At 50.2% G+C, this 13,838-nt stretch overlaps 1 protein-coding gene across 2 annotated transcripts in view; it reads left to right on the forward strand.

The window, feature by feature from the left end:
- The first annotated feature begins 7,884 nt into the window (after positions 1–7,884).
- Positions 7,885–13,838, forward strand: part of CRHR1 (corticotropin releasing hormone receptor 1) — a 30,529-nt gene continuing 24,575 nt past the window's right edge. Inside the window, exon 1 of one of the 2 annotated variants that reach the window (XM_021542298.4) lies at positions 7,885–8,183. In XM_021542298.4, the coding sequence (XP_021397973.1) occupies positions 8,145–8,183 (39 nt within the window). In that variant the 5' untranslated portion in view covers positions 7,885–8,144. The remainder of the gene's footprint in view (positions 8,184–13,838) is intronic. The other variant, XM_085562151.1, reaches the window with a different exon arrangement.

A 13,838-nucleotide genomic window follows, 5' to 3' on the forward strand; every position in this document is an offset into this window, starting at 1 on the left:
CTGGAGCGTGAACACAGGCCAGTATTTTGGGACTCAGAGTAAACCCAAGCAGCAAGAAAACAAATAGAGCCAGTTCCTTCGTATGTGGGGGGAATTCACAGAGACAGTGACACCTCTCATAACAATAGCAAAGCTTTCAAAGGCAAGCAGCTCACTCAGCCTTAGATGGACAAATTCTGCTCAGTGCCTTTGTTAAGCACACCCTCCAGCCAGAGGCAGCTCTGGGCAGACCAGAGCACTGATGTGCCAAGCTGGAGCCAAACCTTGTCAAATTAATTCATTTAGATGCTTATTCTCAAATTAATTGGAATGTGGAGGCTTTAGCTGTGTTGAGTCATCCTGTGTAGCAACAAAATCCAAGTAGGAAAAGACCCATGAGGCCATGTCCCTGCTCTGGAGTGATGTGGTTGTGTTGGAAAGCTCCTGGGCTGGGCTGACAGACTGAGCCTGGAAGAGCTGACTGTGGCTTTTGTCTGCTCACAGGTGCTGCCAATGCACCTTCCTCTGGCACAGGAACACAGGTGGTTCCAGCTGCTTCCTATTCCCTTCCTGCATGGAAGTTGTAACCCTGCCATTTTCTGTGTGGCTGATTTCTGAGCTGTCTTTCTGGATAATTGGCAAAACACAAGCAGCAAGATTGATAGTGGGATTGAATTAGATGCTGAGGCTGAAACTGCATATCCCAGCCCTGCTGCAGGGTCCCAAAACCCTGGAGCCTCTCAGCTGTGCAGCAGGCAGGAAAAATCAGGAAAGAAGGATGGAAGGGAAGAATGAGCTGCAGCAGACATCTGTCAGTGCAGCCAAGAAGGCTCTGCTGTCAGACGGAATTGCAGGGCTGGGAGGTCCTGGGATGGTGTTCCATCTCCCAGTTCAGGACAGCTAATGCCAGGTGGCTGGGATATGGTGAGGACTGTCCTTGCCTAGTGTACATCCCAGTCATGAAAAGGACTAGTGACCTCACACAGTCTGGAGCTGGCCTTGAATAACTAGGAAATCAGGCCTTCCTGCAGCCCTGCATCAGCATGAATGGAGTCTGACAAGGCTCCATTTTCCCTAGTGAAAATAATTTCTGCCAGCAGGAATTCCCTCGTAGCCTGAGGTCAAACCAAAGCCTGGATGTGGGAGATGCCTCTGGCTTCTCATCCTAGACAGCTTGGGACCTGCACAGGGGAATTGGAGGAGGAAAGAGGAGAGATTGGCAAGAGAGAGGTACTCTATTCAGTGAGACAGGAAAGGAGGAAAAGCACGATTTTTCCTCCTCTCCTCTCCTCTCCTCTCCTCTCCTCTCCTCTCCTCTCCTCTCCTCTCCTCTCCTCTCCTCTCCTCTCCTCTCCTCTCCTCTCCTCTCCTCTCCTCTCCTCTCCTCTCCTCTCCTCTCCTCTCCTCTCCTCTCCTCTCCTCTCCTCTCCTCTCCTCTCCTCTCCTCTCCTCTCCTCTCCTCTCCTCTCCTCTCCTCCTTCCCCTTCCCCTTCCCCTTCCCCTTCTTTCCTCTCTCCTTTCTTTCTCTTCTTCCCCTTCTTTTCTTATATTTTCTTCTACATCCCAAAAGGGACCTGCCCTGCTCTGAGGGCAGCTGTGCCCTGTTCTTGGCTGCTCCACAGCAGTGACCTGTGCACTGCCACAGCAATGCTCCCTGTGCCTGCAGGGACCATGAGCTGCCATGCACAAATTTCCCATTCACACACGGTGCCACCTCAGCACATCCAAGGAAATATGAGGAGAGGGGAAGTAGATCCCTGTGCAAACTGGATCCCTTTCAGCAGAGCAGATTTGAAATTTCCTCTTTCCCCTGTAATAAATTGCAGGCCTTTGGTTGGCCCTTACTCAGTGGTTAATTATTGCTAATGAAGGAAAAATCCTGAGCAATGATGGAGTAAAATATGCATCAGGAATACAGTTAGCAAACTGCTAAAACCTTAAAATCTCTGGGATAAAGCATTATATATATACTAATAATCTCTGGACTTTTCATGGACTGAGGAACTTTACAGAACAAGAGGGCAAACCCAAAGACATCCTAAATAAATGACTGGCCTTTGTCCCCAGCTGAAGCACTGAGGACCTACAGGATCGTAGTTAACATGTGCCTGGAGAAAAACATTTGAAAAACGATTTTTACCTATGTGACCAAATTATTTTATGACCACAACTATTAAACAAGGTACTCACACCACTTTCCATGTCACCTGCACACTGGCAACAGCCAGAGAAACAGAGATGGCAGAAAGTTTTTGGCCTCATCAAATGTCGGGAGATTATCTGTGAGATTATTGTACAGAGAAGATGTGACCCAAACACATGAAGAAAATGGGCTGAGAGGTCACAAACTGAACAAAACTTTGCCAGATTCTTGTTGGCTGCATGTGCAATCCCTTTAGTACCAGCACCATCCAGTGAATAGTTTCCAAGGCCCATTTCAGGAAGACAGTGCAGCATCTCTTCTCAGACAGTGGCCGAGTCCAGTCTGAGGCTGCATCACCAGGAAAGCAGATGGAACTGGGGCCTTGTAGGAGCTCTGCAGCAAGACTTCCCCTCTGGAGTTCCATTCCCACCAGGCTGCCTGTTTCCATCATGCTGAATGGCTGCTCCCGGTGCCAGCCGCCACCACCTCCAACACATCCACCGTCTGCCTTCCCTCCATTCCCAGCACAGTGGCTCAAGCTGGCTGGTGCCTTGGCACCAACCCACCCTCTAATGCACAGGAGAAGGAAGGGGAAACCTTCAAAGAAATCCCACCAACAGCTCTCACAGAAAATCTTCAGACCAACCTGAGCAATTTCCTGATCCAAGCCCTCTTCATCCTCTTCCTTGCACGGTTCTGCTTGGCCTGCCAAGTCCTGGGGACACCAGGTCACTTAGTCTCTGCCCTTTATGCCAGCACAGAGATGTCTTTTATAGAATTCTACATTGCATTTGGAATTTTATTTCATTTTTATTTTGCTGCTTTTTGTTGTCTGTGTTGAGGCTCTGTGCGTCATCTCTTCTCAGTTTTATTTGATTGCCTTTTGGAGATGAGGAGATTAATATTTCATCAAACATACAGGGAATAAATAACCAGATTTGAAAGACATCCAGAACCTTTCCTACCCTGAGGGCTACTTGCAGACCTGAGAAGTGGGGAAGTATTTTTACCACAAGCTATTTCTGAGAACGTCACAATCCCTGCTACAATCTCTGCAGGACATTTCCACCACCCATGACATGTCCACATCCATGATGCTGTGGAGTTAACGCCAACAGGTGTGAGTGCAACACTCTGGATATGCCCATTCTTCTGTGGGAGGGCTCAGCCTGGAGAAAAGGAGGCTCGGGGGGACCTTCTGGCTCTCCACAACACCAGCGGGGGGTGGGGGGCAGCTGGTGGAGTTGGGCTCTTCTCTCAGGGAACAAGATACAGGACAAGAGGAAATGGTGTCAAGCTCTGCTAGGGGAGGTTCAGGTTTGACATCAGGATGAATTTCCTCATGGAAAGAGCTATTAAGCATTGCAAGGGACTGCCCAGGGAGGTTTGGAGTCCCTATCCCTGGAGGTGTCCAAGGACATGTCACTCAGTACTCTAGGTTTGGTAACAAGGTGAGGATGGGGCACAGGTTGGACTCCATGGTCTGGGAGGGATTTTCCAATCTTATTATTCCATGATGCATGGAAGAGTCTCTGTACATCCTTGTATATCCATAAGAACTCATGTACATCTGTACAACAACAGACAATGCAGCAGAATTGTGATGTGTTCCTATGCTGCCAGACACAGCTACAAAGAGGCTCAAAGCTGACAGTGTTGTGCATCTCTGTGTCACACACGGTGTGAAGACAGAGCCACTTTCTGCTGCTGCTTTGGTGGGATCAGTTTCCAGAATAAAACCATGGAGTTTTTCCCAACCACAAACCACTGTGATCTGTTTGATGGGAAATGCCAACTGCTGATTGGGAAATTTCAGTTGACTTTGCTTTGAATGAGAAAAATAATAATTATGACTTTTATTATGATCAGTTTAGCATTCTGCCTTGAGGTTTAATTAGCTGAAGAACAAAAGCTTTTGTGTTTCTGTTATATTCAAAACTGACACATCCTCCCAAAAGCAATTTGAAAAACATGGCAAACACTTTTGAGAAACTTGGGAAGCAAATGAGAAATTCAGTTAGATCCCAAATCTTTGTGGGTTTCCTTGAGTTTGCAGTTGCCATGTTTTTGTAAATGTGGGATCTCCTATTAATGCACACAGTGTGGGAATTAAAAATGGCAGGGGGGATTTATCCGTGTAAATGAAAGAATCAGTCACTTGCTGCATGGAGCAATGAGTCAGAGTAAACCCAGCTCCATGTGTCTGAGTTTTCCTTCTCCCAGCAGGACACTAGTTTGTCTTCCTGCATGGACTCTTCTGCATCTCCAGCAGAGTTTGACGGGACGAACAGGGGTCTGAAGTGTCCAGAGGCCACCCAAGCATTTGCAAGGCCTTCAAGAAAATCTGCCAGCACAGCTCTAAGGTAATACTCACTGAATGAGGTTGGTAACAATCTTTGGTTTCTTTCCCTGCAATGTTTTCAGCAGGGCTGTGGCTTGAGCTTTCCTGCTCTTCGTTTCAGAGCACCTGAGATTTGCAGGGGTGAAGCAGGTGATACAGAGTGGTCAAATACAACAGGGATACTCAAATATGAGGCATGATTATACTATGTGGTAAGCAGGAATGAGAGGAACCTCATCCCAGCAGCTACTTTCTTTAGTCAGGCAGAGTTTGAGAGAGTGTTCCCCTCACTGCAGGTCTAGGAGGAGGGAAAAGGACACAGGACAGAAAACCTGGAAACTAATTTTAAAAGCGGGGCAAAAAACAAGTCTCCTGGGAGAAACAATGTGGTGGGTTGGATTTTTTCTTGGCCTGCAGTTGCTAACACAGCCCCATGTGCTGACAGCCTGTCCTCCCCTGAGCAGTGCCCCGAGCATTCCCAGCTGCACTCAACCTCCTGGGAAAGAAACAGTCCCAACACACAGGTGGGGAAATTGAGGCACACTGCTGATCTCAGCTGGGATTTCAGCTGAGAAGCTAAACCTCACCTTTCCACCAAACTGGCCTAAATGTCCAGGACACTGAGGATTATTTTCTCCTACAGATGTCCTAGCTGGAAGCAAAGCCCTGCTACCAGTGCTCCATGGGAGAAGCAAGGATGCATTTCCCTGCACCCTTTCAGTGCACGGAACAGTCCCAGTCTCATCCCTATACTGCAGGAGGGACACATGGAGTTTTCCCAAACCAGGTGAAGGTTGGCTGCAGGGACAGGGTGGGAGCAGGGCAGTGGTGTAAGTCCTGCAAACAGCCCCAAAGTGCAGCTGTCATGGAGCTGCTCAGACACAGGACTGTCAAACCACATGGAGTTACATAAAATAATAGTTTACCAAAGGCAGGTAAGTCAGACTCAATCTCTCCCTCCTTCCTAGATATCCGATATTTCTCTTCATTGTCTCCATCCCTAAAAGCCATATCCAACATCTGTCTCTGCACTGCATCGAGAAGTTTGAGATTAACCGTGACAAATGGACTGATTTCTGTGTCTCAGGGACTGTTCTATTTTTCCTTTGCCACATCTGACAAGTTGCATTTTACTATAAATCCCCTCAATTAGGTGCTTTAAACAACACTGCAGCCTTTTCCCTGATATATGGGGAAGGAATTATTTTCATGTCCCTGGCAACCAATTCCTTAACTAAAAATAGTGCTCACTTCTGCCTTCCTTGCATCACCTCATACTTAGGGCACCTGAGCAGAGCATGGCCATCCTACATGTCCTTCTTGCTGGCCATGGGCAGGCTGAGATGATGAAAGACAATCCTTGGTCTTGGTGTGGGAATAAGGTCTCTTGTGCTTCCCATTGCAAGGTCCCTTCTGTCCCCTGGGTGCACAAAGCCCTGAGCAGCCTCCAAAACCAGAGTGTGTTTTGTGACCAGGAACTGTGCCCTAGACCTGTGATGGTAGAAGGTGTCCCATGGCAGGGGTTTGGAACTACATGATCTCCCAATTCAAACAATTCCATGATCCTGTGATGCCCTCAGCTGAATCCAGGATGCTCAAAATTATTTGGAGCAAGCTGTCTCAAGCCATTTGTAGAAAATTATGCATTTTCCATGGGCTTATTGAAGTGAGAGGTAACACAAGGGTGGCTCTGGAGTCTGTCTCATCCCATACTTGTCACAGGAGGGATGTTAAGATATCTCAGAAACAAAAGTTTGCTGAATTTACCAGAGATTTAAATATTTTCATATTTCTTTGTCAAAGCAGTGACACAATTGATTTAACCCAGCTAACGCCAAAAGATTTATGTCTGTGTTGTTTATTCCCCTTAATTACTGGGCCAGGAGCATTTACCCTTTGGGGGCCAGGATGGGTCACTAGGTGCCCCCACATGCTGGGACACAGCCCTGCTCAGTACTTGTGCCTTGGTCCTGCAGCTGCAGGTGCTCCAGAGACAAAGAGCAGCTCAGTAAAGATGGATAGAGGCTGTGGCCGTGAATTCATCAAGAGACTCTGCCCTTCTATTGATTTATCTGCAACCTGCTGTGGTCTGCAGCCATTCCCAGAGGCAGAGCCTGCAGCTGGGAGCACAATCCAGCACCCTGTGAGAGGCTGGTGGTAGATGAAGCGTCATCAGCTAAGGGAAATATCACACCCCTAGATGGTGGTCCCATGGCAATATTTTCCAGCATCCCCCCTCCCAGCAGTACACCTCATTGATCCTTATTTCCTCAAGGAAAGAAGGAAGCAACAATCTGTTGCCTGGCTGTCTGCCCCAGCTCACCTCAGGCTGATGGAGCTGGGCTCACTCCCAGGATAGGCAGAGCACCCACAGTGGGACACCCCCCTAAACCTCAGTGAGTACAGAAGGCATGCTCTGAAACTGCCCTGGCATGGGGGAGCAGGTTTAACCCAGCCTACCAACTCAGGGATGGACACAATCCTGACCATATCAACCCCGGGACACAGGGGTGTGTGGAATCCCTCCCCAGGAGACCAGGAGATGGCTGCCAGGGAACTGCAGGAGCTGAGACACAGAGGTGTGACAGGAGACCCTTTAAAGCCAGAGGGTTATGCTAGGCGAGAAGGGACATATCATTATGCAAGACCTCAGGAGCATCATCCAGGCTCTCCCACACCACTGTTCCCCACCCTTCCCCCCCTTCTCTATCAGTTCAAACCCCACCTGCTCCTGTCCCATCACCTCTGCCCCTGCCACCAACCCAGCCTACGGGACAAAGCACGGTGCTAGCAGCACCTCCACTTCCTCCGGGTCCACCCTTGTGATCAAACATCCCTCGCACAGTCCCGCTGTGTGGAAGACCCGAGTCCACCTGCCCCACATCCCTGTTCTTCCCTCAGGAGCCTCTCCCTCGCAAGGCAGGGCTGAAACCCCTTCCACCCCATCCCTGTGGAAGAGAAAAGGGGCTCTGCCCTCCTTTCGTGCTCACCATCCGTTTTGCAAAGGGGCTGCAAAGGCTGACGGGGGGGACCTGGGAGAAACTGGGACACTTGTCCCAGTTCCTCTGACAGAGCCCTGGAGCGAAATCCCCAAATGTGTAACACCCGCTCATCCCCTCATCCCCGGCAAATGCAGCCCCAAAGCCTTCGCAGACACAAAAGAAGCCGCCAGGCTCCACAGGAGGGACCCCACAGCGTCTGCACGATGGGAGTGAGAGGGGTGGAGAGGAGAAACCCCCTCCAAGGAGAGGCGGGAGGGCGGTCCCTGGGCCGGTGGGAAGTTTCTGCTGCTGAAGATGCTGAGGGAGGGAAGGAGAAAAGGGGGGCGGGGGGGGAGAAATCAAATACAGTTGGAAGGCACCAGGGAGGTGGAGGAAGGAAAAGGGGAGGAGGAAGAGGAGGAGGAGGGAGAGAAGGGGGAGTGGGAGGCTGGTGAGGAGGGATGTAGCCCATCGCCAGGCGAGCTGGAAGGTGGGCAGCCGGAGGACCGGCTCCGAGGAGGTTATAAAAGGCAGGACCGGGACGCAGAAGGACCCGCAGCCTCCGCGCAGCCCTGCGGGACCCGCCAGGCTCCTTCGCTGGAAGCCCAGAGGATTGTCTCCCCGACGGCAGGAGCAGCCCGGCAGGAGCGGGGACGCTGCCGGCCATGCCCCGGGGAGCTGGGCGCAGGGGCAGCTGAGGATGGTGCCCAGCCTACGTCCTGCCCTCCTCCTCCTGCAGGTAAGATGCTTTAAGTCCTCTTCTCCCATAAGGGCCCTTCTGCCCCGTCCCCATCACCCCTACGCCGTGCATCGCCCGCGTTCTCCGCAGTGACTTTTCAATTTCTTTGACGGGAAAAGTAGGAAGAGAAACCGCAACACAAAGGGCCCTCGGGAGAATTCCTCCAGTCGAGGCACTGGGGTTTAGCAAGATCTCGTGATGCTCAAAGACTATCGGGGAGGGGGGCTGAAGTGAGTGAAAGGATCATTTAAAGGGGGGGAGAATCGCAGCCAGGTCCTCCTGAACTCACCCCAGGGCTCCCAGTAACTCCCAGCCTTGCACCTCCCAGTGAAAACAGCTGCCACCAGTTTCCCAGGCTGCTGGGAGCGGGTGGCCACTCTGGGCGTGTGGTGGATGTGGACAGTGCAAATGCACAGTCCAGTTGTACCTCCCATAATTAATTTTCTAAGGAACCCTCTCCTTTACTGCCCTGCACCTGCAAAGCACAACACTTTTTCTCTCTAATTTGCTTGCTGTGGAACTGTAGCCACTGCTAATTTTGCAGCTCTGCACAATATGCAAATGCTTTGTCAGAAGCAATATTCCTCCTCCTTGAGGGCTCATCAAGGAGGGAAACATTAACAGCCCCAAAGCTTGTTTAAATCCCAAGCCATGGACAAACAAGATGAAGGGTCTCCCAGTGAAATCTTGAATTTTATTTGAACAAGCCTAGAGTGGCAGTTAAACAAATTGATCAGGTTTCTGATAAAACCTCTGTGTCAAGGAGGGGTAAAAGAACAAATCTGCCTGACTGGCTGCAGAATGGTGTCTCAGTGGCCCAGCTGGGACTGCAGAGTTAAAACAGCAGGTAAAGTGGAGGGAGAGCTCTCCCCATTGTCACCACTACGGCTTGTACCCTGCAGGCTGTGCACCCCACTGTTCACTCCAATGCGTATCTCACATGTCAGCTGCACCTCTGGGCCAGGAAAGTTCTTACCTAAATGATGAAAAGAGCTGATGAGCACCAGGAGACCTCCTGCCTAGTTGGTGTTGCTTCTAAAAACTCTTCTGAGCAGCTGCTCTCTCTTATTGCTGTAACCCACTAAGCCTGATTGATAGGGTTTATGGGAGCTATTTTGCTGTTACTTTCCCTGGTTCAGGTTTTGTTGGGCTCTGATGTAAGAAATAAAGCTGACACAGGGCAGGATCTTTTCCCCCAGCCCAGGTCCTTCTTGGCCAGTCTAGCACAGACCCAGTGCAGTAAGATCATGTTCTGGTGGGGAGAGCCACGTGAACATGACAGCTCCTAATAACCTCGGTGAGCAAAAAGTGGTACAAAAGAAGCCCAGAGGTGCTGATACACAGCTTCCATCCTCTGTCAAAGCTCCTTAGGCTCAGGGGGACTCCCTTGCCATCCCCAGGTGTTCCCCAAGGATATTCTCCTTGTGAAGGTGGAGCAGCAAATCTTCACAAACCTTCCAGATTCTGAGACAAAACCATCCCTGCACTCTGGCTGGGACCAGGAGAGAGGGGTCAGAAAAACCAGACCAGACAAAGAGAAGCCTCTCCAGCTGGCTCCAAAAAGAAACAGCCAATCTACAACTACCCCCCCCCCACCCCCACTTTGCAGTCAAGCTGTCTATTTTTCCTTATAAATACATGCATTCAAATCTCAGATGTTTTTCCAGAACAGTCCTAACCCTCTCTTGGGGACAGCATGAACTAAAGGACCATGAAACTCCAGCCATGAGTGCATCCCTGCAGCCAGGTATAGCTGCAGCAGCATCCTGCCTGTGAGTGCAGAGACCTGCAGCAGCCCAGCTCCAACCCAGAGCTCAGCAGGGACAAACCTCCCCTGCAGATACTGGGTTGGCACAGTTTAGGCGTTCCCCGTGCACCTGGTTTGTACCTCCACTTTAGCATCAGTTTGCCCATGTTGCTTTACTGAATAGACATCCCTCAGGATGTCGGACAGACAGACTAGGAGATAGGCAGCCAAACTTGCTGCCAAACTTGCTGCCAAGTGCTCCCTGGCACCCTTGCAAGTCATTGAAACAAACTAAAAAAGTGATTAAAAATAAACCAGTCCACTTGCATCTCTGTCAGGAGCCAATGACATTTCTGTGGCTGATAGAACTGCAAAGTGTTTTATGAAAAATCAGGGATTGATGATTTGGTTTCACTTGACCACCTCCAGCAGCAATAAGCCCAAAAACAACCCCTGCTCCTTCCATGCTTGAATCCTTGCATAAAATGCAGAGCTGCAGTTGCAGGACATGCTGACCCTGGGGATCTCTTCCAGTCCTTGCTTTCCTTAAAAGCTGGAGTTGATTCAGTGTGTATGAAATCATCCCTGTGGTTCTGCATCTCCAGCAAAGAAGTGAATGGAAAAGGCACAGCCTGTTCCCAGAATAGCTGCACTATCACCACAGGATGTATAGGAATACAATGAGAATATCCTGCACCACCAGCTCAACCCTGCCCTGAAATCCAGCTCTGCTCCCAAAATCCTGCACAGGGTTAGCCTAGAAGTTCATTGTGAGTGACAAGCTCAAGCTGCAATTGAGTCTGCAGTGCTTAGAGAGGCTGCATCCATGGATTTGTCTGTGAGAACAGTTTTTGAACCCAAAGAAAGCACAAATCAACCCCCAAATCATGGGGTTCCCTCACAAAGCAGAGCCCAGGAGCCATTGTCCAACACCTCAGAGCTGTCACTCAGGAGAGGGTGGCTCTTTCTGAAGATGGAATAACATAGCCCGGGCCCATCTGTTGTTTTTCCCTAACTGTATTCTGAGCTATAGAAGAGACCCTCCTTCTCTGCTTTATCTACAGTCACCCTCCTAGGAGGAGTCGCCTCTATTTCAATGGCCAAGGGCAAAGTGTGTTGGTATTCTGCAGATCACAGTCCCTCTTCCACCCTGAAATCTGCAGTATCCACCCCAGCAGATGCAACTTTGGTGTGGCCAAGCTTTCCTGAGCTGTGAATGTGAATAAACCAGAAAAAAAAATTATGGGGAATTTAATTGTGGATGTTCAACCCTAAAAAGGTGATGGGTGAACGAGGGGGTTTGGGGCAGTCAAGATGAGGGTTTTGGGACAGAGCTGGAGGGAAAAATGTCCAATCCCAAACTGAAAATAGCTGTCAATACACAGGAGTTCCACATGTACAATCTGCAGGAGAGTTTAATAAAATTGCCTTAGAAAAACAGCCCTCCCCCAGGCTTGTGCCCATCACTCCAGTCTTCCTCAGCAGCCTTTGCCCCTGCAAATCCAGATCCCATAGGAGCTGAATGGTTGCATGCCCTTTCCCAGCTTGACGATGCCTTTAGCTTCCAACACCCAAATGCCATTTGTCATTTTTTAACCTGTCCCTAAAAATTCATGTCTCTCACGACAGATAAATGAAGTCAGAATTATTTATGGCAAGTGACAGAGACCCAAGCTTAATCCAGGAAAACCTTTAATTGCTCATAAATCAGTTTTTACAGGGCATTATTTAGCCTTGATTGATATTCTTTTGTTAGGATCTGCATCCAGCACACTTGGAGAGAGACTGCAAACAGAATAAACACTCTCACCAAAGCTCCTGTTTACACACCACAGAGACTGGCCATCTAATACAGATAAATTAATAAACTCGCAGATTTTAATGCCAGATGGAGGATGGAGATGTTCTCACTGCCTGCTCTCCCGCTGAGGAACACCAGCCATGGAAAAATTCCCCCACGAGTCTTGCTTTGAGCCTTGTTCCATTGCCTGAGCTTTGCCTTGATGTCCCAGTGATGGCAGGGCTTGGAATGGGGCTTTGGGAGAGAAATGAAGGAGCAACAGGGGCTTGGTAGGGCAGTGAAGGGGCTTGGAGTGGCAAAACAGGTTACTGCCAGGTCTAAAACAGAGGGTCCTTCCTGGACCAGATCTGCCTGGAGGTTTCATTTGGAAACTGTTCCAAGCAAAAGCCCTCAAAGTGGAGCAGGTAAGAAGATCCCCAGCTGCAGAAAACAATGCCTGGAAGCCAGAGGAGACAAAGGCAAAGAGATGCAAGCACATTTGAGGGCAGCTCTTTCAATCAGGCTGTTGCAGGGCACCTCCAGCCTCCAGCTGCAGTCCTGGCAGGACGTGCTGCTCCCCCCCCCACACCACTAATGCTGCTCTGCCATCTGAAGTTGGCATCCAGCTCTTTTAAAACTCACTGTATTTAACACCCAAAGTCTGGCATGTTTTGCTGAAGGCTCAGAGCCAAGAACAGGCTCCATCCCAGCCTAATGCCGCAGGGAACCTCAGGAAAGGTCCAGGGCAGCAGTTGCTCAGCCCTTTCCTGCTCTGTGTTCCAGGAGGTCTTCCCTCTTCCACACCAAGTGTTGTAGTGAGCAGCAAGCCTAGCCAAGCCAGGGAGCAGAACTGATTGGTCAGAGAGGTCCCTACAGCAAGGACAACTCCAGAGTGGATGGTGTTGTCCCCCCTCCCAGGAAGGTCACAGTGGCCACTACTGTCCACTGCTCCCACTTCTCCAGCTCTGTACAAAGCCCCTGTCTCACACAGCTTCATCCCAGGCTTCAATCCCGCTAATCAGTCAGCTCTTCAATTACAGCCCCTCGGCACTGGACCTCCTAGATTGCTAATTACGCTACAAGCCATCTGTCTCATGCTCAGAGCTGTCAGCCTTTCCTGCCATGCAGATCCCCTCTTTTTTGTGGCAACATTATAGTGGGGTGGACACGTTTGTCTCTGGGTAGCACAATACAGGGGGGTGATAGTGCAGTTGGATGTGAATGTATTAATTAGTATCCATGGATTGCTTTGGAGAGCAAAAGCGCTGCAAGGGGATATTAATTCTTAATTGTTATTAATTGAATTTTTCTGCCAGGTCAGTGGCAGGTCACAGAGACTGACACCAAGTGTGTGTGATTGTGCTGCTCACCCCCACAGCAGCAGCCAGACTCCCAGTGCTGATGAGCTGACACTGTCCTAGTCCACAATGCTGCATCTCCTGGCCCAGGGGACCTGACATCCTGTCCCATCACAGGCAGAGGAACAGCTGGGTTTTTTTGGAGCCCTGGTGGCACCAGGACATGGTTGGTGTGTCCAGATTGGATAAATCTGTCCCACACGGTGCCCCACAGCTTGAGTGACCTGAGACAGATGGTCCTCAGTGCCTCAGTTTCCCCTCTGGGACAACCCTGGCATGGTGGGTGGTGGGACACCAACCACAACAGATGTTTGCTCTGTGTGGGATGCAGGAAACATGGGAGCAGTGTCAGGGTTTTGTGTCTGAGCTGTGCAGTGAGGACTGGGGGGCTGGTACTGCTATAGAAAATGTGAACATGAAAGGAAGGAGCTGGTGCTCCGTGAGGTCCAAGACTAAACCACAACCATCTCTGTGTATAAAACAGGGATGTTACAGAGCCTGGAAGGGAGCTGGATGGATGCTGAGGCAGGGAGACAATGGTGGCTCCTGATGGAGAAGAAGCTGCTGCCAGTGCGGGCACTCACAGGGCCCATGCAGCTCCTGGCAGAGCCATCCTCCATGCCGGTGGGAGCAGCTCCCCTGGCTAACGGGGAGCTCTGTGCTAAGTGGCTGCTTCCAGACGAGCAGATTGCCTTCTTTCCCGGACAGCTGAGAGCTCAGCTGAGGCTCTCCAGGATTTTGGCAGGATGAGAGAGGTCACAGAGGTAGTT

This window comes from Lonchura striata, chromosome 27, assembly GCF_050655825.1.
Source record: "Lonchura striata isolate lonStrDom1 chromosome 27, ASM5065582v1, whole genome shotgun sequence".
Taxonomy (NCBI): Eukaryota; Metazoa; Chordata; class Aves; order Passeriformes; family Estrildidae; genus Lonchura; species Lonchura striata.